The sequence below is a fragment of the Ochotona curzoniae genome, unplaced genomic scaffold (assembly GCF_017591425.1).
Source record: "Ochotona curzoniae isolate NIBS_2020 unplaced genomic scaffold, NIBS_Ocur_1.0 scaffold_3835, whole genome shotgun sequence".
Lineage (NCBI taxonomy): Eukaryota > Metazoa > Chordata > Mammalia > Lagomorpha > Ochotonidae > Ochotona > Ochotona curzoniae.
In genome coordinates, this window is record NW_024467114.1 from 26,798,620 (window position 1) to 26,820,628 (window position 22,009).

The 22,009-nt window shown below is 50.6% G+C and overlaps 2 protein-coding genes across 2 annotated transcripts in view; both read right to left on the reverse strand.

The window, feature by feature from the left end:
- Window positions 1–6,288, reverse strand: part of CBX3 (chromobox 3) — a 28,234-nt gene extending 21,946 nt beyond the window's left edge. Inside the window, exon 1 of the mRNA XM_040965048.1 lies at window positions 6,285–6,288. The gene's annotated coding sequence lies outside the window, so the exon portion shown is untranslated. The remainder of the gene's footprint in view (window positions 1–6,284) is intronic.
- On the reverse strand, window positions 1,104–21,617 carry NFE2L3 (nuclear factor, erythroid 2 like 3). Its single transcript, XM_040964521.1, has 3 exons — window positions 21,057–21,617; window positions 2,581–2,664; window positions 1,104–2,315 (listed from the first exon to the last, which is right to left on the reverse strand). Exons 1-3 carry the CDS (start codon window positions 21,615–21,617, stop codon window positions 1,104–1,106), a joined length of 1,857 nt encoding a protein of 618 aa, XP_040820455.1.
- Window positions 21,618–22,009: the final 392 nt, after the last annotated feature.

Sequence of the window (22,009 nt, forward strand, 5' to 3'; positions counted from 1 at the left end):
TTTTCATGGTGTGTGTAAGATTTCAGTAATTTAGCATGCATCAGTACAAATGAGTTTTTCCTTAAAAATGTCATAGAAGCTCAAATGGGAAGTTCTGAAGGAGTAACATCTTTGTTTTTAACTCTTCGCTTATTCTGGCTTGCCACGACTCAACATAGTGAGAGTTGACTAGCTTCACTTTGTTTGCATCCCTTAAATGGTGTTTGGGTGTTGACAGGTTCAGAATGGGCAGCAGGAAGATTGAACTGCAGAAATGGCTCTTGTGCTTGGCAAGTTGTTGCTCCTGAGTCCTTTCTAAATGTGCACAGTTACTTTTTTGAGTCTTGGAAACATGACCAAGACTTGAGGTTCAGGTGCTTTGCTGGACTGTTATCTAGAGCCATTTCCCAGATTCAACTTGAAAATTCTAGAAATTGATTCAGGTTGGAAATGCTAACATTGCAAAATGTGGTTTGACCGCCTACTTCCTATATTGTAAGTCAGTGTGATCGGAATAACATCTAACATTGGTAGCTTGGAGTCCGGTATGGTCTTAATCTCAGTTGTCTGATTTGATGAGACCCACCCTAAAGGCTAGCCTAGGCTGTTGGCTCTTGCCAGGGGGCTTTGTAACCACTGGGTGGGTATTAGTTACTTGAACCAATGGAATTGAATGTTCCAAAGTTTTCTATAGCATTCTGTGTGGACTGAATGGAGTTGATGTACATAAAAATGTTAAGGACTTAAATAGTCCTGAATATGGACATAGCAGGGAAGGAGGGAGCAAGTTAGGTGTGTTAAAAAGAAATTTTGGTTAAAATGGGTTTGTTTTCACAGAAAAAGTCATAAGAAAACTGCATTTTAACATAAAACTTTGAATAATTGATGTGTCCGTCATTTCTTACAAAGCTGCCAATAGTGAATGTCCAGTTTGTGTGTGAATTCTGTTCAGTGCAGGCAGTGGGAAGGTGTCTTGTGGAAGTTGTAGTTTCCCCTGAAGCTTTCAAATAAACATAGGCTGGGTGTCACGCAGCAAGTCACAAGCAGGGACCAAGCTTGAGATCACTTTCAGTCTGAGTTTTAACTGTGTGCCTTCACATTATCCAGTTCATCTTGAAGCTTTTTCACTTTTTCTTTTTCCCCTCTTGAGAGTCCTTTTTGTGGCCTGAGGCTACCAGGTCTCTGGGTACAATCAAAATGCTTCCATCGCGGCTGCACTGAAGAACATACTGGTTTGGATTCACTGGCCTACCCTGATCATCTCTCAGCCTGTTGAAAACATCACGATAAACGTCACACAGTTTCTGCTTCATCACATTAATAGCTTTGTTAAATTGGGCTTGCTCACTTTTAAGAATTTCCTTCTTGGTTTGTAAGTTATATACGTCATCCTCTAAGTTGCAGATTATGTCTAATTTGCGCTTCCGACAGTTCTGAGCAGCAACTTTATTTTTCCCTCTTCGTCTGATGTCACGGATGAGTGAGACTTGTAAGTCGGTCAGATAGTACCTACTTAACATGCTGTTGAAGGAATCGATGGGCGTGCGGACAATTTCATCTACAGTAAAGGGGATGTGCAGGGCTTTGGCACACCGCTCATCGCGGCTCAAGTTGGTGTCTGTGTCAAGGCACGCACTTGTTCTCTGTGATGTCCCCAAAGTGGATTCTGGTGCATATGGCTGTAAGTGGTAAGTATGGTTGTGGAATACATTTTGAAATGTAAGATCCTGGTGAAAACTGCTACGATTTGCTGTGTGGCAAAATTGACTAAGTTCTAAGGAATATCCTCCCACAGCCCCTTCTAACTGATGATGGGAAAGCGAGTCCAGCTCGCCATTACTACCTGTAGCACCTTCATGAATGAAGTGGGAATTACTTGACTTTGAGACAGGGGTACCATAGTGGTTTGCATTTAAGGAGAGGCCAGAATCAGAAGCTGGTTCTTCAAAAAGCTGAGAAATTTCTCCTGGATCAAAGTCTTCCTGGGTGGCCAGTGACAGTAAGCTTATCTCCTCAAACATGTTTGTATCAAGGTCACATAGTAGGTCTGGACTTGTGAGAACCGGTATATGATTGTCAGGTGGAGGCCTCATGAGATCAGCTCCAGGGAACGTTGGCTCAGGATTAAGCTGCAGAAATGGTTCTTGCACCTGGAAAGTTGTTGCTGCAGGGTCACTTCTGAATGTGCTGTTGGGACGCAGCACCATGGCCTCCTGAAGATTGACATCGTGACTTAGAGCCTGGCTGAAATCAGTCGGCTGAGGTGCTGAGCAGTCTATGCCATCAGTGACATTGCTCGGAAAGGGCAAAATCTCCCCAAATGAGAGGCCCAGACCCTGAAAAACAAGGGGAAGAGTTGTCCTTAATATGTGTGACCCTCTTGGAAAGGCAATTCCCAAACCTAGCGCACTGCATTTGCTATTCTATACTAATGGGGTAATTCTCCCATTGAAACAGGTGATGCAACTTTGAATAGCTCAAAAATTGGGGCACTTGAATGCCAACAGGAAACATAAATGCTGTCAGTACCAGCTTACATTTTCACATGGGTCAGTGCAGCTGTGTTGAAAGGATAAAAGGTAGATGGCAAGCTCCAGTTACCTCCAGTGAGAACTCGGGCTGTGAGGGAAGCAACTGAACGAAGTCCTCCAGAGAGAAAGGTGTTTCCGTTCCGTGTAGCTGTATCTAGGGAAACAAACGGTGCACATCACTGCTCAGCTAAAACACCTGCCTCCTAATTTTGTACATGTCTCACTGTGGCTGGCCCATCAAACATCTCAGAACTGAGGGAAACCACTTAAGCCTGAGTGGGTGAGGGATTCCTATGTGATTGAGGGTCTGAGGAACCAACATCCTGCTCTCGAGCTCCTGTGTGGCTCCACTTGGCCCCAGCCTGAGCCAGAACTGCCTGCAGGTGCCTCGCTAAGCAGGCCCATTTATAAAACCCATCATCTCACCATCCTTGCTGTTGACAGAACCAGCAAGATCTGCTAATAGAGTCCACAGATAGCAAAGGCCTCGGGATTGATGGTGTGTGCTGATACCACTGAGCAGACATCACAGATGGGGTGCTCCAGCTTACCGCGTTCCTGCCTCCCGGCCAGGCTTATCTACTGCTATGCTGCCACGTGCAGTACTCCGCAGTGCCCTCAGGCTGAGGCCCTTGGCTGTCTTGCCTCGTGCTGGGAGCCGGGACCCGGGACCCATGGCTTCAGCCTCCTCTCTTGGCATGCCATTCTATAAAAAATTGTGTTTCATATTTTTAAAGCCAAGTTAGACTGTAAGGCTGAAGTTTCTTCAGATGTTTAATTCTGAGACATTTAACTATGTCCTAAGTACTCTGATTCGTAATCCACATAGCTTAAGTAAGTATGCCATCTAAGCACCAGCATGTCATACAGACTGCTGGTTCCAGTCCCAGGTGCTCCACTTCCAGACCTGCTAATGTCCTGGGAAAGCAGAAGATGGCCCAAGTGCCTGGGCCCCTGCACTCACGTGGGAGACCCAGATGAAGTACCTGGCTCCTGACTTCAGCCCGTCCCAGGACAGGCCATCTAGGGAGTAAAACAGTACATACAGTATCTGTCTCTTTCCTTGTAACTTTTAAAGGCTTATTTATTTGAAAGTCAGAATATCTTCCACCACTTGGTACACTCACCAGATGGCTGCAACAACCTGGGCTGGGCCATGTTGAAACCCAGCAGATTCTTCCAGGTCTCCCACATGAGTAGCTGGGGTCCAAACACTTGGGTCATCTTCCAGGGCTTTTCCTGCTTTTAGCAAGAAGTTGGACTGGAAATGGAGCAGCTGGAATTCAAAGCAGAGCCTGTAAGGGATGCCGGCATAGCGGGTGGCAGCTTAACTTGCTAAACCTTTGTGATTCTTTAAAACAGAAAGTGTGAAGACACTGCCAGGAGGTTGTGCAAGAGAAGGGCACAAAGCAACACTGGTGGCCTTGGGATAATTGTGTATTTGAGAGTGTAGGGAAGAAAGCCAAGTGATACTGTGTTAACGAAGCCAACAGGAGTTGACAAGCTGGACTGACTGTGGGGAGAGGGAGGAGCATAGCTGTGGGTCAAACAGTACTCTGAGATGCTGGGGTGTTTGTAAGGGAATTATCTGGGGAGGAGCTAGCTGCAAAGCCAGGTCCTACCCCGGCCCACAGTCCGCACTGCCAAGGGCTAACTGAATTTCTTTATTCTATTTTTAATTTTATGGTATAGTTCTATAGGCTCTAGGATTTCTCTTACTCCCTCCCCAAATCTCCTTCTCCCAATTGATTTCCCCCATATTATTACATTAGTGTAGTCCTTCATAAGCAGTCATAAGTCCATCATTCTGCTATTTAAGTGTAGGCAGATTGATTTTATAAGAAGGAAAATAAACTTAATCCCATGCCCCTGTGAACTTTGTCAAGTGCCCATATGTGTTCTTTTGGGTCATGGTAGAAGAGTAGGGTCGGTGCTGTGGTATTTGCAAGTTAAGCCTCTGCCTATGGCACCAGCATCCCACATAGGCACCAGCTTTAGCATGGCAGCTCCACTTCTGATACAGACCCCCGCTAATGGCCTATTAAAGCTTGAGCCCTTGGGATCTATGTGGGAGACATGGAAGAAGTGCCTTGCTTCAGACCAGCCCAACTCCGGCCATTGCTGCCATCTGGGGAGTGAACTAAATCTGTCCTTTCTGTAACTCTGCCTTGCAAATAAACATAAATAGAAGAGTGGAGACACCCTTCAGGAAATAAAACAGAATCTCATTATTACCAAGCCCTGAAATATATTCTTCTGAATACATGGTGATTCATTTGTTCCTATTTTTGAAGATTATTTCTCAAAAGTAAAATAGCCTGGTGCAGTAGCCTAGCAGCTGAAGTCCTCACCTTACATACACCAGGATCTCATATGGGTGCCGGTTCGTGTCCCAGCAGCCCTGCTTCCCCATCCAGCTCCCTGCTTGTGGCCTGGGAAAGCAGTCGACGGCAGCCCAAAGCCTTGGGACCCTGCACCTGAGTGGGAGATCCGGAAAAAGCTCCAGGCTTCTGGCTCCGGATCGGCTCAGCTCCGGCCATTGCAGCCGCCTGGGGAGTGGACCAGTGGAGGAGAAATCTTCCTGTCTATTCTCTCTGTGTATCTGACTTTCCAATAAAAATAAATAAATCTTAAAAAAAAAGAAAAAAGGTAAAATAGAGACTGGTGGAGTGTGTTACGCTGAGCAGCACACCAGCTCCCCCTCTTGGGATCCAGTTCTCTGCTGATGCATTGGGAAGGCAGAAAGAGGATGGCCCAAGTGCTTGGGCCCCTGCAGACTTCAAGGGAGACCCAAAGGGAGCCCCAGGCTCCTGGCTACAACCTGGCCCTTAGGCTGATGTGACCATTTGGGGAAGTGAGCTAGCTGATGGAGGATCTCTGTGGCCTCCACCTTTTAACTAAGCAAACAACTCTTTAAGAAAGAAAGAAATGGACATTGCTTAAAAAAAAAAAATCAAGTTTAAGCCCCCTGCCCTTGAGTGAGGGCAGGCTTGGTGTGAACTCTAATGTGTATGGTAGAAATGAAGAACCCCACCTTCCCCCATGCTTCCTGCTGCCTTCTTACTCCAGTCGTGCTGTCTCAGGGGAAGGGCTTCCAAGCAGGTCTGTGGGCACGGCCCCTGCCAACAGACAGGTGGTTGTATTGAGGGCCTGGGCAAGAAATCCCCCAGCTCAGCCACTCCAGAATTTGCTGCTCCCAGATAGCTTAGGGTAGGAAAAGTTTTCAAGAATTAATCCATTAAGACTGGGAAAACTTGTGACAAGCAATGGCTAACTCTCCAAGTGCTACCAAATGCTCTTGGCATTTCTACTCTTGAGTGTCCATCTTTTATTGACTGTCTTGCATGACCACTCCTGAGTAGGTTGTGGTTTTCCATGTTTTTGCTTTAGATTTTGCTGTCACGGTCACACTGGCTTTGGACTCCTGAGTCTTGCAAAGTTGAAAGAATTCACCTTGAATTCTGTTGCACAGGGAATGCTGTTCTATTCTGACCACCTTTTCATCCCTTTCTCACAGTGCGCAAACATCTCCAAAAAAAAAAAATTATTCCATTTGACATCCTCAGTTGCATTTGGGTGTCTGCATTGCCTCACCCCACCTGCCCCACATTCCAGTCTTCTCTCGATTGATTGCTATTTGAGAGGGAGACAACAGGAAGGGAGGGAGAGAAAGAGAGTGAGAGAGAAAGAGAACTTGCTTTCCATCAATGGGTTCACTCTGCAGTACCCAGAGCTGTGTCTGGCAGGAGCTGAGAGCTGGAAAGAGTCTGGGACTCCCACCTGCGTGGCTGACAGAGACCTGGCCATCTGAGCCATCGCCTGCTGCCTCTGGAAACCTGTGTCACCAGGAAGCCATAATTGGATCCAGGACTTGACCATGACTTGACTCTAACATGGAATGTGGGTGTTCCAACCTGAGTCTTTATATAGATGGAGAGATTTGCTGAAAGGCAGAGTTATACAGAGGGAGAGATCTTTCATCCGTTGGTTCACTCCCCAAATAGTCACAACAGCTACGTCTGGGCCAGGAGCCAGGAACTCCATCCAAGTGTCCCATATGAGAGGCAGGGGCCCAGACACTTGTACCATCTTCTGCTGCCTTCTCAGGTATATCAGAAGGGAGCTGGATTGGAAGTGGAACAGCCGGGACTTGAACTAATGACCCATATGGAAATGGCGGCACTGCAGGTGCATGATGCCACAAAGGCAGCCCCATTCCACCAATCCCAGAGTTAACTGCTAGGCCAAATGCCAATCCTCCTTCCTTTGTAGATGGTGGCTAAAGGCTTCTGTGAACTTGTGTGTGTAACCATGAAGATGGCAGGGGCAGCTCTAGTGGCCTGCATCCTCTAATAGATGACACTAAAGGAGCCAGGGAGAGACGACAGTCACAGCTGGAGGAATTTTCACTCTGCTTTGTCTTTGGCCAGGTGGAGAGAGTCAGGAAGGAGTCACTTTGCAGCGACACTCACGATCCATGAGGAACTGGCTATAGATTTGACTGCAAACCCAGTTTACTTTTGAGAATGTTATGAACAGTCAGACGGAAGCAGGCATTTGTAGTCTAGCCTCCCTAAAAAGATGTCCACATCTCACATGGGTGAGATGTCCAACTCCAGCTTCCTGCTAGTACACACCCTTGGACACAGCAGGTGATGGCTGGAATCCCTGAGCCCTGCCACCCATGTAAAACACATGGATTGAGTTTCCAGCTCCTGGCTTTGGCCCCAGCCCACTCCAGTCATTGCAGGTGTTTGGGGGAGTGAACTAGCAGTTGGGAGCACACTGTCACATTCTCTCAACTCAAGCATCACCCAGGCCTGTCCTACCCACATGACCATCGTTATGTCTGAAGCCACAGAGACAAGATGAGTCCCGTGCTATCCGGGATCTTGACAGCAGACTGACACATGGTGACTAAATTCCAGACGTAGAATAGAAAAATCTGTTAACCTGTACAGCCGGTGGTATTTCATCATCCTATTAGCTAAGCCTTTGCATATTCACTCTCCTCTCTTTTACTGATAGGAGACCCATATCGTAAGCAACAAAGCTTAAGCAGAATGTCCCCAGGGAGCAGTGTGATGTGGCAAGAAGCCAGGGAGTCAGCCTCCAGCAGCCAAGCGCCACCCACCCAAGGTTATGCCTATCCCAGTCAGGTGAGGGTAGAGGGACCTGGCCATCCAAGCTCAGGGCCAGAGCACCTGGTCATGTTCGTGTCTCCCAGCTTCCTCATCTTCGCTCCCAGCTCTCCTGGACACATCTGTACGCTGCCCTCAGCCTTGCCTTGTTTGCTAGAGCATCTGAGATGGTCGGCCCCATTCACAGGACATGGGCGAAGCTGGGCAGAGATGAAGGACTCCTAATTATAATACTTCACAGAGCAGAAAGTTTCCCCAAAAGGCCCATTATTTTCCTTCACATTTTAAAGACTCATTTTCCTTATTAGCAAGAGAGAAATTTTTCCATCTGCTGGTTCGCTCCTCAACTGGCTGCTAGCGCTGGGCCAGGGTGAAGCCAGGAGTTTCTTCCAGGTCTCCCACATGGGTACATGGGGCCCAAGCACTTGGACCATCTTCTGCTGCTTTTCCCAAGTGCGTTAGCAGGGAGTTGGACTGGAAGTAGAGCAGCACCAATGTCCCTATGGGAGCCTGGTCCTGCAGACTGTGGCTTTATCCATTATGGTACAATGCTGAGCTCCAAATCTCATCTGCATTTGAAGGAATTTATTGGAAAAAGCTCCTCCATGTATTTTAAGATGCTCCACAAGCACTCATTACTATCCCTTTTCGTTCTGAACTTGCAATTAATGACTAACTACAGACAGCTTAATTGAAATTTGAAGAGAAAGCGACCCAGCTCTGGTAGCCAGTAATTACCATCTTTGCTGTCTTGGTTTCCTGTTTTTCCCAAGTCGGTGGTGTGGAGCTAAGACACAGAGTCTGTGTGCTTTACAAGCTCTGCTGTAAAAGTGCACTGGAGGCTTCTGGTCCATGCCCTGAATGAATTCAAAGAACACACAAGCTAACCCATCATTAAATTACTTTTGATTTGTGTGTAGGTGATTTTTACCCTCAGGGGGCTGAGACCCTATTTTTTTTTAAGATTTAATTATTTTTATTACAAAGTCAGATATACAGAGAGGAGGAAAGACAAAGAGGAAGATCTTCCATCTGATGATTCATTCCCAAGTGAGTGCAACGGCTGGTGCTGTGCTGATCCGGAGCCAGGAGCCAGGAACTTCCTCCAGGTCTCCCATACAGGTGCAGGATCCCAAAGCCTTAGGCTGTTCTCAACTGCTTTCCCAGGCCACAAGCAGGGAGCTGGATGGGAAGTGGAGCTGCTGGGATTAGAACCGGTGCCCATATGGGATCCTGGTGCGTTCAAGGCGAGGACTTTAGCCGCCAGGCCACGCTGCCAGGCCCTGAGACCCTATTTTTAAAAGAGAGAAATGTCCACAGGAAGCCATCAGAGACTTCTGAGCAAACACCTAAAATAGCAGCCATGCTAACCTCAGTATCTGCTGGGCCGGCCCTCCCACTAATGCCTCCTGCTGGCAACTGCCAGGGCTGGGGGGCGCCCCTCTGGGGGCACAACCAGGGCTATCTCAGAGATCTGCAGGATTTATCCTATTCTGATGAAATCCTGCCCATGTTTCTCTCTTCCACGGGCCCTCTCACCATTAACACCTCCTCCCTTACCCCCATCCACTCCAACCAGAGTGGGACGGGGTCTTACAGAAAGGTCACTCAAAGCAATGCAAAGGGCAAGGAAGGGGCCAAGCCTGGTTCACCACCTGGCAGAAGTTGCTGAGGACCCTGTCAATGGCCACATGCACTTAGCGCCCTGTGCTGGTGGAGGGTGGGCTGGCGCCAGGGCAGACAGCGCTGTGGGCAGCCGGCAGCCACCTGGCCCTTTCATGTCTCCCAAGGAGACTGGTGACCCAGAGACCTGCTCTGACCTTTAGGCCTGGAAAAGCTTCAAAGACACCAGTATGGGGACTGTGGGAGGAATGACTTCACCGGCACGGAGGCTCAGAGATGCTGAAGCTGCCTCTGCGCCAGAGGCCGGCTGGAGTCACCGGGTCTGGAACCAGCCTCCGCCCAGCCAGCCAGAACAGGGATGCTGTGTTCTATTTGGCCTCGGGGAGTTCTAATCATTACAGCTCGCGTTCCTTGAACACTAGCTCTGGGACCCGGGCACCTCGGATTCTCCTGCTGTTGTGCCCTCTTCTTTTTGAGTCATCAAAGGACAGGGAAGAGTCTAAAGGAACCGAGCTGAGCTCTGCCCTTCTCTGGACAACCAGCACAGAAGGGAGGGATTGTGAGGGGTGGTCCACAAATAACAGAGGGATAAAATGAGATGCTACAAGGCAAGGAAGGCCAGTCAGGATCTGGGGACTGCTGAAGCATCATGGACAGGGGAAAGGGGTTCACCCTCCCACTCTCCGTGCTCTCCACTTGTCACGCAAGCTGGAAGTTTCCCACAAACAAGATGTTGGCCGAACTCAGGACAAAGGGTTGCAGGCAGAGGCTGGGCGAGGAACTAGGACTGGGTTCAAAATCGTCTGTATGCGCAAAGGGGGAGCTTTGGCAGCTCTGATGCAAGGATATGGAATGCAGGCTCCAGTGCTGGGGCTGGACACTGTGTAACCCTCTCGGGCTGGGGATGGGTAGGGCTTTATGATTCATGTACATAGTGTTAGATCACCCCAGCAGGCAGGATAAACCTCCAGAGAGGCATGCTTTTCTATTTCCCTGATGATGGAAACTTCAAACATCTCTGCAAAGATGGCTACAGTGACTCCCACTTGCCTTAGCAACTAGCTGGAATTCTCCCATCCACCTGTCGATTGATCACTTGCTCGCTCGCTCGCTCGCTCGGAGGCCTGCCCTCATTATCCTCTCCCAAGTTTTCAGGTAAGATACAACGATGCAGAAGCCACAGCCCCGTCGTCACTCACAGGCTGTTTCCGTGGTGAGCTGGCATTCCACAGACTTCTGCCTGGGGACAGGCTCAGAGCCACTTCACCTGTTCTGGGAGTGCAGCAGGTGGTCGAAGCTGCCTTGTAAGCTAGTTGTTCTCTAGAAGATCTGCTCTACAAGCCACCTGCCATCCCTGCTTCTTATACCACCTCCATTCGGAGAGATGTGCTTCGTAACAGGCAAACATATTAAAAGGAGCTAGAGAAATTGAGCTTCTGCTTTTTTGAAGATTTATTTAAGAGAAAATAGACGCATCTATTTTATCTTTTTTTGATTGATTTTGCTTGAAAGTAGGAATTACACAGAGAGAGAGAGAGAGTGGGAAAGACAGATCTCTAATCTGCTTGTTCATTCCCCAAACGGCCAGAACTGCGCTGTCCTGAAGCCAGGAGCTTCATCTGGGTCTTCCACATGCGTGCAGGGTCCCGATACTTTGGGCCATCCTCAACTGCTTTCCCAGGCCACAAGTAGGAAACTGGATGGGAAGTGGAGCAGCTGGGACAGAAATGAGGCCCATATGGGATGTCAGTGTTAAAGGTGGAGGATTAGCTTGCTATACCACACCACTACATTAAAAATGTATTATTTGAGGGCTCAGCATGGTAGCCTAGCAGCTAAAGCTCTTGCCTTGCATGCTCCAGGATCCCATATGGGCACTGGTTCATATTCTGGCAGCCCCACTTCCCATCCAGCTTCCTACACATATCCTGGGAAAGCAGTCGATGATGGCTCAAAACCTTGGGACCTTGCATCCACAAGGGAGGCCCAGAAGAAGCTCCTGGCTCCTGGCTTCGGATCGGCTCAGCTCTGGCCATTGCAGTCACTTGGGGAGTAAATCAGCAGATGGAATATCTTCCTCTCTGTCTCTCTTCCTCTCTGTATATCTGACTTTTCAATAAAGATAAATATTTTAAAAATAATAAATCGTTAAAAAAAATAAAGGAAGGCAGAGAGTTGCAAACAGAGAGAAGGAGAAAGAGAGATCTTCTATCCACTGGTTCACTTCCCAAATGACTGTAAGAGCCAGGGCTGGAGCAGAACAAAACTCAAGCTCCATCTGGGTCCCCCACATCAGGAATGGCAGGGGCCATAGCACTTGGGCCATCCTCTGCTGTTTTCTCAGGTTGATGGAAAATGGAACAAGTGAGACTTGAAACAACGTCCCTATGCGATGCCAGCTCTATAGGGAGCAGCTTAACCTGTGGTGCCATAGCTCTGCGTCCCATTTGCTGACAGAAAGATCTTTCATCCTCTGATTCAGCCCCAGATGGCTGCAACAGCTAGGGTTGGGTCGGGCTGAAGCCAGGAACATCTTGTGGGTCTCCCACATTGGTGGCACGGGTCTAAGCACATGGGCCATCGTCTGTGCTTCACCGTGCAGATGAGCAGAGAGTTGAACTACAAAGCAGAAGAGCCAAGTCTCAACTTGGTGTTCAGATATGGGATGTTGGCACTGTCACAAGCAGAAATTTAACCTGCTGCACCACAACGCAGGTCCCCAGAAGCTTTAGCCTCAAAACACCTGAGCCCAAGCCCATCATGTTGTCCCACGCCTTTAGCTGTGGAGGCCTTTAATGCAGAGAGGGGCTCTGGGCCAGGCACGTCTGCATTCAGGCATTGCAGGAACCTGGGAAGCCTTCAGCCAGGAGCTCTGGCAAGGGTGAACCAGAACAAGAACCACCTTGGGGTGGGCCTGGCCATCTGCATTTTAAAGGTCTACTCTCAACCCTTTCCCTCCACTGCCCCCATCAGGTGGTTCTGATGCAGTCCCTGGAGGAAGGCCTGCAGGGTCTTTTGACCAGGAACTTTCCCAGTAGACAGCTGGGGCTCCTTTCACTAAAGAGGAAGCCAAAAGACCTGGCTTTGGGACAGTGTGATGGTAACAGGGAAGACACGCCCCCTCTCCGTTATTCAACCAAACCTTCACCTCCTGATGGCATCATGCAGCTGTGAGCAGCATGCACAAGCAGCCAGCAGATCACACAGAAACCCAGATGGAAGCCTGGCTCTCTCCAAGAATAAAGGCCACATGCTGGGCTGACGCCATGACTCAACTGGCTAATAATCTCCTTGCAAGTGCCAACATCTCCAATGGGTGCCAATTGATATCCTGGCTGTTTTATTTCCCATCTCTGCTTGTGGCTGGGGAAAGCAATGGAGGTTGGTCCAAAGCCTTGGGATTCTGTACCCATGTGGGAGACCCAGAGGAAGCTCCTGGCTCCTGGCTAAGGATCGGCTCAGCTCTACCCATTGTGGCCCTTGGGGAGTGAACCAGCAGGTGGAAGATCTTTCTCTCTGTCTCTTCTTCTCTCTGTAAATCTGCCTTTCCAATAAAACAACCTTTAAAGAATTTTTAAAAGGGCCACACGCTGCCTCTATGCTGTGTCCTTCCTCTGCCATCTCCACCTTAGCCAGAAACCACCCCGGCAGGGCATGGACCGCAGCCTCTGCAAGGGCCTGCTGCCTACAAGCGTCTGTCACTATTAACTGCTGGGCTTGGAAAATTACTCCTCCCACACAACTGCCATCCACAGGAGAGGTTTTTGTTTCTTGTGTCTGAAGGTCTGCAGTGGGCGGGAGGTGTGGGCCACCTGGTGCTATGGGCAAGTGAGCTGCTCTGTGCCAGGCAAGGCCGCCCACGTGCTTTGAACTTCAGACAGTCCTGCCCAAGTTTTGCCACCTGATGAAGGAGGGTGCTGATGTGAAAGATGGCTTTGCGCTGCCCCCATCTATTCAGGCAGTTGGCATGGCATGCTCACGTGGCCCAGGGGGCACTTCTAGCTGGGAGTCTGGCCTTGAAAGGGTTGTAACATCATGCAGAACCCATGGGCATGACACATCACACACCCTGGCTAGGTGGACCTCTGGGTGCTACAGCAGGACAAAGCCAAGACCCAGGACATCCTCAGGAGCCGCCTGCAGCTTCCAGCAGAGGACACCAAGTTCAGCGGAAGAGAGGCCGAAGAAGGAAGGAGCGCTCCGAGGAGGGTAGCAGCACCTGCTTTGCAGAGGAGGGGGATGGGAGAGCCGGCCTGGGGGCGTGAGGGATTGCCTGGGGAGGACTGAAAACAAGAGGCAGGGAGGAAAAGGCCTGGGGTATCTTGGGGAGAAAGGCTTTAGCCAGGAAGTAGGCTACAGATAGATTATGAGAGCTCTGCAAGGGCACCTGGGAGTTGGGTCACAGCTGCCTCCTGGGAAAAGCTTCAATGACAACATGCTGACCTTGAAAGAAGTGCAGTGTAGGTGGGGGCCGGTGCGATGGCATAGTAGGTTAAGCCTCAGCCTATGGGGCTGGCATTCCCATATGAGCTGCTGGTTTCAGTCCCAACTGCTCTACTTCTGCTCTAGAGCCCCTACCTGTGTGCCTGGGATAGTAGTGCAAGATGGTCCAAGCCCTTGGGTCCCTGCAACCAAGTGGGAAATCTGGAAAAAGCTCCTGGCTGCAGCTTTAGTAGTTGTGTCCTTTTGAGGAAGAAACCAACAAATGGAAGTTCTCTCCCTCTGGTTCTCCTCTCTGTAAATCTGCCTTTCCGATCAAAGTTGAAAAAGCAACAGCTGGTTCCATGGCTCAACAGGCGAATCCTCTACCTCATGGCGCTGGTTCAGTAGCAGAGGATGGCCTAAGTCCTTGAAACACTGAGACCGTGTGGGAGATCTGCTCCAGGCAGCCCCAGCCTTGGGCATTGCAGCTATTTGGGGAGTAAACCAGTAGATGGAAATTCTCTACTGCTCTCTCTCTCTGTAACTCTTTTAAATAAAAACAAAATAAATCTTTTTTTTTCTTTAAGGAAGTAAGTGTGATGCAGAATATAGAGGAAAAGAAGAAAGAAACTTGTGCCTGGCAATGAGGGATGGAGGACACTGGGGAGGGGGAGAGGTGTTGCGGAGCCTCAGTGGACATAACTGCAGCCAGCGGCACGGAGGGCCCAGGCCTGCCTTGCTAGGCCTGACTTGGACTACATGCCACTCAGTCCTGACCAACTGGCTAAGCCACTTTTACCTCCCCATTTCACCAACAAGGAAGGAACCGAGAAGGTTTAAAGTGCCCCAGAGATCACATTACCAGTAGGTGGGGAAATGAGCCCAGCTGACCTCCAAGTAAGCCCTGGGTCTCCTGAGCTCATTTCCCACTGCCTGAGCCCCCACAGGCAAGCAGGCAGGAGGTGGGCAGCCTGGTGTAGCTGGCTAAGCCATGGCTTATAATGCTGGCATCCCATACCACGGTGCCACAGCTGGTCCATGTCCGATCCAGCTTCCTGCTGCTTCACCATGGAATTCTGCAGATTGTCCAAGCACTTGGATTCCTGCGACCCACACAAAGCTCCTGGCGGTGGCCTGGCCAAACCCTGGGTTGTCGCAGGAATTTGGGCAGTGAATTAGGGATGCAAGATCTCTCCCAGCTCTCTTCCTCTCGGACACACTGCCTTTCAATTACAAATAAATACATCATCTTTAAAAGCAATCAAGTGGGGTGCAAAACAGAAGAAAACTTGGGCAGGGGGAGAGAAAAGGAAGCAGGAGGAGTAAAGAGACATTACAGATCTCCCTGTCACCTGCCAATCAAAGTGAAGGACACTCTGGAAAAGGATGGGCTAAACTAGAGTTACCCAGGATTGCACAGTAAAACACCTGATGTTCTCATAACTGTACTCTAAACCTTGGTGCAAAGCATCATATACCCAGGCCAGCTGCTTGCAGAAATAGCTGACAGTTTTAGCAACCTACTTGGTCAACACCCCAGGAATTGACAGAGTAATTGTGAATGTTACAAATTTAATTGCCTCCTCCCACATACATGTTTAAGCCCTAATCAGGAGGAATACAGAATGTACTCTTATGCTAAGATAGTATGGAGCAGCACCAGTGTTGTGGCATAGTTGGTCAAGTTGTGGTCAGCAGTACCAGCATCCAATATGGGCACTGGTTTGAGTCCCATTTGCTCCGCTTCCCATCCAGCTCCCTGCTTATGGCCTGGGAAAGCAGCAGAGGATGGTCCAAAGCCTTGGGACCCTGTACCCACATGTGGGACCCAGAAGAAGCTCCTGGCTCCTGGCTTTGGCCTGACCCAGCCATAACTGTTATAGCCATTTGGGGAGTGGACCAGTGAATGGAAGATCTTTCTCTCTGTCTTTCCTACTCTCTGTAAGTCTGCCTTTCCAATAAGTAGATAAATGTTTAAATAAGTAATATGTGCAGTCTTCTAGGACATGGCTAATGTCCTTGTGACAAGGGGATACAAACAAACCAAAGAACAGTGCGGGAAGATGTGAGCAGAGATGGGGCGACACAGCAGAGAGCAGGCAAGACCCAACTGCCACCAACTAACAGGCAGGAGAAAGAGGTGGGCAGTGCTCCGTGTCTGTCCTCAGAAGGCCACAACCTGGGCCTTGCACTTGACCTTGCACTTGTCCAGAACCTACCTTTCACATCTCAGCCACTCAGGCTGCAGTGTTTTGTCATTGAGGCTCTAGCAGACAAAAACAGTGACTTAGGCCACTCTCTCCTTTGCGAAGACATCATTACATATTTACAATGTCCTTGAGCAAGAAGCCAAAAGGCCAGCCAAGGAGGCTCCTGTGAGTGTCATCCAACACAGGCCGGGCTACCCAAATCAACAGAAGTGAATCTTGACTGCATTAGGTTCCTTTTGTGACCTGAAGAAACCTGGGTGGTTTCCCTTGGGTGCTCCTGGAGGTCATAGCCATTGAGTCAGAGGTCATGGGATCAGAAACCTACCTAGGGATGGCTGTAGGCCCTCTTGGTTACAAACTGGCAATGCCTGAGCTCTGAAACTTGGATGCAGGCAGCAGACAGCCACCCAAGCCCGTTCACCCATGCCAGTCTACAACCTGCCCGCTCCTGTTGTGACATGGTGCCACTCCAATTCCAAGTGAGTGGCCATTGCAGTCTGTAGACGCTGTCACCCTGCGAAGTCCAGCATCCATTCAGATGAGCAGTAGGCCCACCAAGAAGTGAGACCACAGTGGGCCTTCTTTCAACACCTGGAAACTCTCCTACTGTAAAGTGATGGAGAAGTAGATAATAAAATCAGAATCTCGGGCCTGGAGCTGTGGCACAGTGGGTAGTGCAGCTGTTTCACTTTCCATCCAGATCCCTGCTGATGAGCCTGGGAGGGCAGTGGAAGATGGTCCAAGTCTTTGGGCTCTGGCACCCATCCGGGTGACCCAGAGGAGGTACTGGACTCTGGTTCCTGGCTTTGGGTCAGCACAGCTCACCCTGTTGCAGCCATTTGGAGTGGACCAATGAATGGAAGATCTCTCTCTTTCTCTCTGTTGCCTTTCAAATAGATGGATGGATAGATAGAGATAGATATAGATAAATAAGTCTTTTTAATCTAAATTGTATTTTAATTTAATTTTTAAAAGACTTATTTATTTTTATTGGAAAGCCAGATATACAGAGAAAAGACAGAGAAGATGATCTTCCGTCTGCTGATTCACTCCCCAAGTGACTACAATGGCCGATGCTGAGCCGATCCGAAGCCAGGAGCCTGGAGCTTGATCCAGGTATTCCTTGTGGGTGCAGGATCCTAAGGCTTTGGGCTGACCTTGACTGCTTTTACAGGCCACAGAGAGCTGGATGGGAAGTGGGGCCGCCAGGATTAGTACAGTTGCACATATGGGATCCTGGCACGTTCAAGGCAAGGACTTTAGCCACTAGGCCACCACGCCAGGCCCAAACAAGTCTTTTTAAAAAGTTCTCAGCCTGTTGGCTAAGGTCAAGTGTAAAAAACAAAACAATCGGGCCCGGCGTGATGGCGCAGTGGTTAAGGTCCTCGCTTTGCTTGCCTGAGATCCCATATGGGCGCCGGTTCTAATCCTGGCAGCCCCGCTTCCCATCCAGCTCCCTGCCTGGGAGACCCGGAAGAGGCTCCTGGCTTGGGATTGGCTCAGCTCCAGCCGTTGCAGCCGCCTGGGGAGTGAATCATCGGATGAAAGATCTTCCTCTCTGTCTCTCCTCTCTGTATATCCACCTTTCCAATTAAAAAAAAAGAAAAAAAAAACAGGGGTTGATGTTGTGGGGAGTAGGTTAAGCCACACCTATGATGTCCTCGCCCATATGGTCATGGGTTCGGGTCCCAGCTGCTCTACTTCCAGTCCAGCTCCCTGCTGATAGGCCTGAGATAGCAGCAGAAGATGTCCAAACACTTGGTCCCCTGCCACACATACAAGAGACCTGGAAGAAGCTCCGGGCTTCCAGCTGCTACCGAACCCATTGTGACAATTTGGGAAGTAAACCTGCAATGGAAGATCTCTTTCCCTGTCACTCTGCCTTTGAAATAAATACTAAATCTTTAAAAAGAAATAAAAAAGGGAGAGTATGGTGGCATATCAGACTGACCCTCTATCTGCTGACACTAGCATCCAATTAGTGCATGGGTTCATGTCCTGGCTGCTCCACTTCTTGATCTAGATCCTTGCTTGTTGCTTGGGAAGGCAGTCGAGGATGGCACCAAGTCCTTGGGCCTCGGTACCCACGTATAGGATTCCTAGATGAAGCTCCTGGATCACAGCTTCAGAGTGGCCTTGCTCTGGCAGTTGTGGTCATTTGGGGGATGAAGCAGCAGATGGAAGATCTGTCTCTCCTTCTCTCTGTGTAACTCTGACTTTAAAAGCAATATAAATAAATCTTAAAAAAAAAAGTGTGTGTGGGGGGGGAATGGCCAATCTTCACCTGCAAGTGCTGGCATCCCATGTGGATGTTGGTTTGTGTCCTGGCTGCGCCACTTCCCATCCAGCTCCTTGCTCAAGGCCTGGGAAAGCAGTGCAGGGTGACTCAAGTCTTTGGGATCCTGCCACCTGTGTGAGAGACCCGGAAGAAGTTCCTGGCTTCAGACGAGATCAGTCTTGGCCTTTGTGGCCATTTGGGGAGTGGACTAGCAGATGGAAGATCTTTCTATGTCTCTCCTTCTCTCTGTAAATCTCTCTCTCTCTCTCTAATAAAAATAAATATTTTTTTAAAAGGAAATTAAAAAGCCACAATGATACTGTTCTTTTAGGACAGTGCATTCCCTCTTTGAAGTCAACATTGGAGGTCATGTAGGACTTCATAAGACAATGTTAGGTGCTTTCTACGGAAACAACTAGGAAATCTATGGCCCCTCTGGAGTCTCGCTGTGCAGGCCAGCCAAGTCAAATACAGAACAGCGAAGAAAACTGATCATGCTCAGAGAGCTGTAACTGACAAAATTGAGTCTCAAATCCAGGCACTCTGGCTCCCATCCGCTCCTGCCCCTTAACAACCAAGCCAGCCAGCCAGCCCCACAGATAAACAAAGCACACAGGAACAGAGTGAAAGTGAACAGGTGCCTATGGCGGTGAGGTTGAGGATGGAGGCCAAAGGAGCCCTCCCCACCACACTCCCAGGTCAACCAGCCTGTCTCCCAGACTTTCCCTATGCCATCAGCGCCTGACCCACTGGGGCAAACACTGCTCTCTGTTTGACCAAGGGGAAGGCACTAAGGCTGAGAGTGGGTCCAGTCACCAGTAGGAGGACAGGACACGGTCGCGAGGCTCCAGAGTCACATCCAGCTCCCTGCGGCTTGCTGACCCATTCTCTCTCAAAGGCAGGGCTCCAAATGCCAACCCCTGTCTTACATCTGAAAGTCAGGGGCCAGTGCTGTGGTATAACATGCCAATCACCTGCCTGTGGGGCTGGCATCCCATGCATGCACTGGTTCAAATCCTGGCAGTTCCACATCCAATCCAGTTCCCTGCTAATGTGCTTGGGGAAATAGCAGAAGATGGCCCAAATCCTTGGGTCCCTGTATCCACAGAGAAGACCCCAAAGAAGCTCCTGGCTCCTGGCTTCAGACCAGCCCAGCTCTGGCCACTACAGCCATTTGTAGAGTAAACCAACAGGTGGAAAATCTCCCTCTTTCTCTCTGTAACTATGCCTTTCAAATAAATAAATCTATTTTTAAAAAATAATAAATAAACACACAGGGTCAAAACATTGACTATTTGGCTGGTCCCCTGCCTACAAGAGCAGGCATTAAACATGAGTGTTAGTTCCTGTCCCAATAACTCTGCTTCCCATCCAGCTCCCTATTCATAGCCTGGGAAAGGAGCAGAGGATGGTTCAAAGTGTGGAAGACCCGGAAGAAGCTCCTGGCTCCTGGCTCCTGGCTGCTGGCTTAAGATCTGCTTGGTTCTGCTCTTTGTGGCCTGTTGGGGAGTGAATCAGCAGATGGAAGATCTTTCTCTGTCTCTTCTTCTCTCTGTAAATCTGCCTTTCCAGTAAAAATAAATATTTTTAAAAAGTCACTCCACCATTACAGAGCAGTGGTCCTGATGGCTGGGGAGGGGCAAGGAGTCACCCAAGACCAGAAAGAACTTGAATCCTAGGACTCAGACTCCGGTTCTAGTCCCATTTCTGGCATTTAATGAACACGTGGCTTTCATCAAGTCCCTTAAGCGCTGTACTTCTACTTCCCTTAAATTAGAAGCTGCACGTTGGGCCCCTGATCTCACAAGAAAGTACTGACCAGGAAGATGTTCTACAGCCTGAGCACAAACAGCGGGCGAGGGCATGCCAGAGGACAGGCCCCCCAATGAACTTCACCCTTTGCTTTAGGCAGGCTGGACCAAGGTTGGCCGGATACATAGCTACCAACAGAGTGATGCAGGGAAGGGAGACGCCGAACAGCAAACAGCCTGGCGCCCACCGGCCCCTGCACACTTTGTGAAGAGGACTGCCTGTCATCTCTGAAGGCAGTAGGGGCCACCTGGTCAGCACGTGACTTTGAACCCGCAGGTCACACAGGCAGGGTGGGAGGTGCCACTCAGAAACAAGCAATCGATTCTAGGTCTGAATGAGATGATCTGGCTTTGGGCAAGAGCTCAACAGTGGGAGCCCACCAAGCCTCTTGGCTTACCCCACACCAGGAATTCCCCAAGAAGAGGACAGCATGAAATCGGCACTGGGCCCTTGCACACAGTGACCCCTCGGAGGGTGGAGGAGCTCGTCGGACAGCTGCCTGCACACACCGGGAGATTTGGAAGACTAGCAAAGCAACAGTTTGAGCCATGGCTCCCAATATGCATGCCTGTTGATGGACAGCAGGTACCAGTGCTAAGGGTGTGTGGTCATGTTAATTCCACAGCTTCCTGCCCCCAGCAAGAAGCTCCTAAGGGTTTAGGGAGAAGGTACTCTGAGACTGGAAGGGGCTGCGGGGAGCACAGGTACCTATCCTTCAGTGTCTACAAGAACTTGGACAAAGACTGTGGGTAAGAAAACCAACACCAGCCAGGCCTTCTGCCCTCGCACCCTAGACAGTCACCAAATGCAGGCAGGAATGCTCTCCCGACCTAGGGACCTCACGGACCTCATCGAAAAACTTAAAAGCCACAGTGATCACACTAACAGACCTGAAATCCGACGCGCCAAGAGCGGGCGCATCGGCGTCGGAGAATCTACAACTAACCACTGAGCGTGCAAGAAGCGCGCGGGTCACCACCCTCTAGGGCTCCCGGCCAGGTCGCCCTGCTCCTTCGCAGCTCGGACGCCGCATCTCTCCCGCGTACCATTCTCAGATTACCTGGCTCGCGCCTCCGCCGGCGTCCGGCACCTGAGCCGTCGGTTCCGCGGGTAACTTGTCCTCTCCCGCGGCTGTCACCGGGCTACTCCTAGCCAACCGGGAATCCCCACTGCTCCCGGGCGCGGCGTGGCTGCTGCCATCCACACTGGTGCCGATCCCTCCGGCCGAGGCGGCGGCGCTGAGCAGCCCGTGGGTCCCGTCTGTGTCCCCGCCCGCCACGCTGTGCACCAGCCAGGCATCGACGCGGAGGCGCGGGATGAAGGGTACCCCAAGAGCGCGCACTTCCCGGAGCCAGTGGCCCTGGGGAGGCCCAGTGGGGTCATGCTCCCGGTCCTTGGGGTGCAGATGCCCAGAGTGTTCCCCGCCGTCCCAGGGGAAGGGGTTGAGGGCGTAGGCGGAGCTGCCTGGGTCGCCCAGCAGTAGCGCTTCATCCTGGAGCAGGAAGGACGGTGGCAGCAGCAGGTCCAGATCCAAGTCCAGGTCCAGGCGGAGCCCCGCCAGCAGGACCGTGAGATGCAGGAGGCCGCCACCCGCCGTCCCCCATGGCTTCAGCAGCTTCATCCCGCTTGCGCCGCGGCTCCCTGCGCTCCAGCCGCCGCGCACGCCAGCACCTGTCGAGAGCGCACCCGGGACCGAAACAATGGAGCGTGCAGCGGCCGTCGTGGGCTCCCGGCGTCGGTACAAAGACGCTTCCTCGGCAGCCGGCAGGGTGCGAGGCGCGGCCGGGAATTGGGCGAGGCGGAGGAGGAGCCACCTGCGCGCCGTGGCCAGGCCCCACCCCGGGCCGCGGGCCCCACAGCTTGGAACACGCCTGCGGGTTGGGAGCCAGGGCTGCGGGCGGGGAGGGGACCTGCCCCGCCGTAACTCCAAGCCTCCTCATATGGCGGGGTGGGAAGGAGGCGTGGCGGGGAGGATGGTCATAGCACAAAGCTTTGGGGAGGTCAAGTTATTCT

Excerpts from the sequence above, each read along its gene's own strand:
- NFE2L3 (XM_040964521.1), bottom strand. The coding sequence starts at position 21,617 with ATGAAGCTGCTGAAGCCATGGGGGACGGCGGGTGGCGGCCTCCTGCAT. Across the intron at positions 2,665-21,056 it reads CCGGCGGAGGCGCGAGCCAG|ATACAGCTACACGGAACGGA; the intron begins GTAATCTGAGAA and ends TTGTTTCCCTAG. Across the intron at positions 2,316-2,580 it reads AGCCCGAGTTCTCACTGGAG|GGTCTGGGCCTCTCATTTGG; the intron begins GTAACTGGAGCT and ends CTTGTTTTTCAG.